At 42.0% G+C, this 5,498-nt stretch overlaps 1 protein-coding gene across 1 annotated transcript; it reads right to left on the reverse strand.

The window, feature by feature from the left end:
* Positions 1-1,950: 1,950 nt before the first annotated feature.
* LOC134749119 (craniofacial development protein 2-like) lies at positions 1,951-3,585 on the reverse strand. Its single transcript, XM_063684023.1, has one exon. The coding sequence runs from the start codon at positions 3,583-3,585 to the stop codon at positions 1,951-1,953; it is 1,635 nt and encodes a 544-aa protein (XP_063540093.1).
* Between the last annotated feature and the right edge of the window lie 1,913 nt (positions 3,586-5,498).

Genomic DNA, 5,498 nt, shown 5'->3' on the forward strand with positions numbered 1-5,498 from the left:
GTTACCTTGCATTGCTACCTTGATTTATCATCAAAACATCAAGTTTATAATCGTTATTTTCCTAACATGACCTTTTTAACCCATAGAATATTCGTACGACTCAAGCCAAGCACTTCATTCAAGGCAGATAATAATAGGTGTACCATTAATTGTGCCGTACAATGGTGCACAAAAGCTCTAGTGGGTAAATAGGCCGCGCTATGCGTGTACAGACGGGCGCGCAAGCGTTATGCTATTTTTAATTCCAATGTTGAGTTATTATGGTGTGCTGGTTGATGTAAATTTTTTATTAAATCTAGTTTTTTTTTTACTAGCCTAATTTAGTGTCCCACTGCTGGGCAAAGGCCTCCCCTCGTTTCCTCCACGACAGGGTCGAGTGGAGGAGGAAATCTAGTTAGCTAATTTAATTTATTAGTACGCGTTGGCTTTGCTAAAATAAACTAATTTTACAATGCTAGCATTTGTAACTAGTATTTGTTATTTTGTATACGTTTGTAAAAAATTAAATGTTTTTACCAATAAGCTGAACAATAAACTGGTAATAAACATAATACACTATATTTTATAGCAATAAATACTTGCATGCAAATACTTCTTCTTCTTCCTGGCCATTATTATTCCCATCTCTAGTTGGGGTCGGCCCTCCTTATACCATTACGCCACTTTATGCGGTCTGCTGTCATACTTTTATCTATGCCTGCTGCCTCCATTCCATGTCTCCTTCAACGGTGCTGCTCCAAGTTGTGGGGGGTCGTCCTCGGCCTCGGTTACCCTCCCTTATGTTTAATACCGCTCTCGTCACGCCTCATGACGTGGCCATACCAGCGTAGGCGGCCTTCCGCCAATTTGTCGCTAATGCTAGCAACCTTAAAAGTTCCTCGGACATAGGTGTTTCTAACTCTGTCAAGTCTTGTGACGCCGCCCGCCCAACGTAGCATCTTCATCTCGGTGGTGTGAAGTTTTTTCTCGTCAGCTTTCCTTAAACCCCAGCATTCCGATCCATATAATAACGCAGGCCTTACGGCTTGTTTATAAATCTGACCTTTAGTTCTTACAGGTATTCGGGGATCACACAAAACACCAGAGAGTGATCGCCACTGAAGCCAGGCTGATGAGATTCGGTGCTGGATGTCCTTTTCTGCGGTAGTCTGCGGTGACACTATAGATCCCAGATATTTAAACGACTCCATCTGCTTGAGTGGGACTCCTTCGATACACGGCGGTGCAGTGGTATTTAGCCTTGTTTTTGTTAGGTGGCAGAACATATATTCGGTTTTCTCCCGACTGATTCTAAGTCCCTGTGTTTCTAAAGCTGTTACCCACTCATTTAATTCAGCTTGTAGGTCCTGGAGGGACTCGGCAATTAAGACTATGTCATCCGCATATAACAGTGTCCATGGTGCGGGTTTCTGTAAATCCCTAGTTAAATAGTCCATGACTATGTTAAACAGTAGGGGGCTTAGTGCTGAGCCCTGGTGCACACCGACTTTAACTTCAAAGTCACCCGTGACGCCTGCAGGGCTTACGACTCGGGTCGTTATGTTCTGATACAGGTCCTGTATTACCTCTATATAATGTTCTGGGATGTTTTGCGCTCTTAATGCCTGCCAAATGAGTTCTCGTGGCACTCGGTCGAAGGCCTTTTCAAGATCAATAAATACCATGTGTAGATCCTGTTTCTTGGATTTGTATTTCTCGATTAAGATCTTGACCGTATGGATTGCGTCTATTGTGCTCACTCCGCTACTGAATCCGCATTGGTTCGGTGTTATATTAATCAGTTTCTTAAGTCGGTTAACGAGTATACCTTCATACAGTTTCAAGGTATGCGAAGTGAGTTTAATGCCTCGATAATTACCGCAGTTTGCCACATCTCCCTTATTCTTGTAGAATGGTACGAGATTGCTGGATCTCCACATGTCTGGTATGTGTTTGCTAAGAAATGTTGTGTTAAATAGCATCGTAAGCCACTGTACTCCTGCTAACCCCGTCTTTTGTCCACACTTCTATTGGTATTTCGTCGGGTCCGGTAGCTTTATTGTTCTTCATTTTGGTCAGGGCGATCTTAGTTTCCGTCACTGATATATCTTGGACAGGTCCCAAGATGGGTAAAAGTGGCGTAAGCTTGTTATGTGGAAATTCTTCGTTAAGCAATTGGTGATAATACTCAAACCATCTACCATTTATATCCCCGTCGGAGGTCAATAGCTTTCCAGAGTTGTCCTTGATATATTTGTTGTGTTTAATATCTTTAGTGACATTGTTACGGTATTTAGCTAGCTTGAATATCTCAGTTCCGGTTGCAGCATCTTCAAGTTTTTTGTAAAAGTTATTTTGGGCACTGGCTTTTGTGGTAGCTACCACTTTCTTCACCTTTTTCTTAAGGATTTTATATGTAACTCTGTCGCAGTCCAACCCCGTGTTCTGCCAGACTTTAAATGCATGTTTTTTCTCTACAAGTGTTTTTCTTACGTTATCGTCCCACCATTTTGGGTCTTTATGTGTTTTTAGTATGCCTTTCGACATTCCCAGGTGGGTTTTAGCAGTACCGGTGCAGAAATTGTGAAAATTTTGCCAAATTGTGGTAGCGCTGTTAGGAGCCTCGCTTATATCGTTCTTTAGGTATTCTACTATTTTACTGTTAACTATATCGCCTACGGGTTTAGACAGCTCTTGCCATTTTATTCGTGGCTGGCTTTTTTGCGCTTTTTGCTTAACGAACCACTTCGGCAAAGTGAGGCAGGCTACCAAAATTCTGTGCTGCGTAGTAAGAGGTTCGCCAGGGATAACCTTGCAGTCCTTTACGTATTTCAAAAAAGATCTATCGCAGAGGAAGTAGTCTATTTGGGAATGCTTTCCTCCACTCTTGTACGTGACCAAATGTTCTTCCCTTTTCTTAAAATACGTGTTCACTATAGGAAGATCGAACTGGGTCGCCAACTCCATTATGGTGGTGCCTTGGCTATTTACGGTCCCGTAGCCATAGTTGCCGTGAATATTTGAATTTGGTGGTGCTTTGTGTCCCACATGGCCATTAAGATCGCCAGCTACCAGTCGTCCCTCCCCCTTGGGCAGAGATTGCAGGAGATCACCCAGGTCATCCCAAAACTCCTCCTTTTCGCTTGTATTACAGCCCATCTGTGGGGCATATACGGAAATGATGTTCCATGCAGGGCCATTATACAGGGCTAGTTTGATGCACATCAGCCTGTCGCTAATTCTGTTTACGTTAATCAATCTCTGCTTAAGTGTACTGTCCAGGACAATGCCATTTCTCTTAGTTGTCGTTCCGTTGTATATAAGTTGGTAACCCCTACCAATGTCACGGGATTTACAGCCTTTCCACTTCAGTTCTTGGATGCAGCAAATATTGATATTTCTTCTTTGTAAGGTTTCCGCCAGTTCTTGGCTACGTCCGGTCAGGGAACCAATATTCCATGTAGCTATGCGCAGTTTATTTGCGCAGTGTCTGCCGTCGCTTACAGGGTACGCCTTAGCATTTCCATTCGCATTTGATAGCCTCTGACCGTCGCTTACGGGGGACGCCCTAACTTTTATAGCATTTAATTTTTGGTGTACTTTCATGGTATTGGAGAGGTTTTTGTTTGGCTATGTGTTTTCCGGCCGGTTGCCACCTGACGCCAAGACTGTGGCCTTCCTGGAGGGCCATAACGCCGCCGTTGGCTCCGTGAAGCTCATCCGCCGCCGCATTTCTGTGCGCTCCAGCCCACGCACAGCACCCAGTCCAGCCTTAACTCAGAAGATGTCCAAGCAGCCTAGACTGGGGGGAAGTATTGTTGACGAAGTTTCCTTCTCCGGCCTGTTTGGTCCGCGGGAGGTATTTTATTTCCCTCCAGCCCCGCTTACGCCCCTATCCGCCACCCGGGGACGCGTTCTCTAGGGGTAAGGCTCCCCCGAAAACACAACAAGAAAAATTGCATGAACAAAAATAACACAAATAGTTACACGTGTTTTTCAAATCATTTATGCCCTGTTGGGTCTGTCATAATTTGTCAATTCTTGTATGGTTTTTTGTATTAATTCAAAAAACTTGAAATGCTCTGTTTTTGTTTCTTTTCAACAAACATAAATGATTAATAGACAGATTAAAAAAGTCGAAAATGAAAGGTAATTTAGATTTAACAGACTATTTTATTGCTAATATAATAAAATTTGACGCTTGTTCCTAATTTTTAGCTAAATGTCTCTGCTTTGTGCCGACGTGTGACCTCGTAAGACTGAATGTGCATTACAATGTACTTACTCTGTTTCAATCTAATTAAAACCTGTCATAAACCCATTAAAGCAGCATTGTTTCATTGCTTTTATGGATTTCGTTCATATCAATTTACTATAAAACGAATTAAAGTTAAAATCTATTATACATAATATAAATTTAGTGTACAGTCGCCATCAGATATATCGGAGCGGCCAAGGCGCTCATAAATATCTGAACACGCCTCTATTGTCAAGGCGTTAGAGTGCGTGTTCAGATGTTGTGAACACCTTGGCCGCTCCGATATATCTGATGGCGACTGTACAAGATTCAAATTAAAAATGGGAAAATTTAGTATGGTGAGCCTTACGTACCAGACTTGGCAGAATGTTTAAGGCATAATTTATTTAATTTACATGACTATAAACATCTCAACGCTTTCGCCCCCACCTGTCCGCTCAATCATTAATCATTGCAATGATAGCGGTGAAAAATGGCCGCTGTAATTGAAACATAGCGTGCGCAGGCTGGCTCTCCAAATCGGTCACTAATCGGGGACGCGCAATTAAATCATAACTAGTAAATAATATATAATATACAAATGTAGTTCCCATTTTCCTCTCTGGATATTAAGGTTATCGAAAATATTTTGACACATTTTGATGCTATATTAATACCAGCTATGCCCCTTTGTGTAATCTTTTTCGATTTTTATTATTATTATAAGAGTAAGGAGCATTTAAAACGCGGTAAGAGCGTGCGACTTGCAATCCGGAGGTCGCGGGTTTAAACCCCGGCTTGTACCAATGAGTTTTTTCGGAACTTAATGTACGAAATATCATTTGATATTTACCAGTCGCTTTTCGGTGAAGGAAAACATCGTTAGGAAACTGGACTCATCCCGATAAGGCCTAGTTTACCTTTTGGATTGGAAGGTTAGCTGGCAGTCGCTTTCGTAAAAACAAGTGCCCACGCCAATTCCTGGGACAGTTGCCAAGCGGACCCGAGGCTCCCATGAGACGAGGCAAAATGCCGGGACAACGCGAGGAAGATGATGATGGAACGTGATTCCAATAGTAATAATAAAAAATCGAAAAATTAAATAAACGAAGGGTCAATATACATCAAATTATGGAAACATATTTTCTATAATGTTAATATCTAGAGAGGTAAATGGTCACTACGTTTGTATGGAGAACCGGTCACTTTCCTCTTAAGTGCACTCAACAATGTTCAAACTACTAAATATTTAACAAGACCTTTTAGCAAATTGGATGTAGTT

The sequence above is a fragment of the Cydia strobilella genome, chromosome 17, assembly GCF_947568885.1.
Source record: "Cydia strobilella chromosome 17, ilCydStro3.1, whole genome shotgun sequence".
NCBI lineage: Eukaryota > Metazoa > Arthropoda > Insecta > Lepidoptera > Tortricidae > Cydia > Cydia strobilella.

Coding starts and splice junctions, on each gene's coding strand:
- LOC134749119 (XM_063684023.1), bottom strand. CDS start 3,585: ATGAAAGTACACCAAAAATTAAATGCTATAAAAGTTAGGGCGTCCCCC.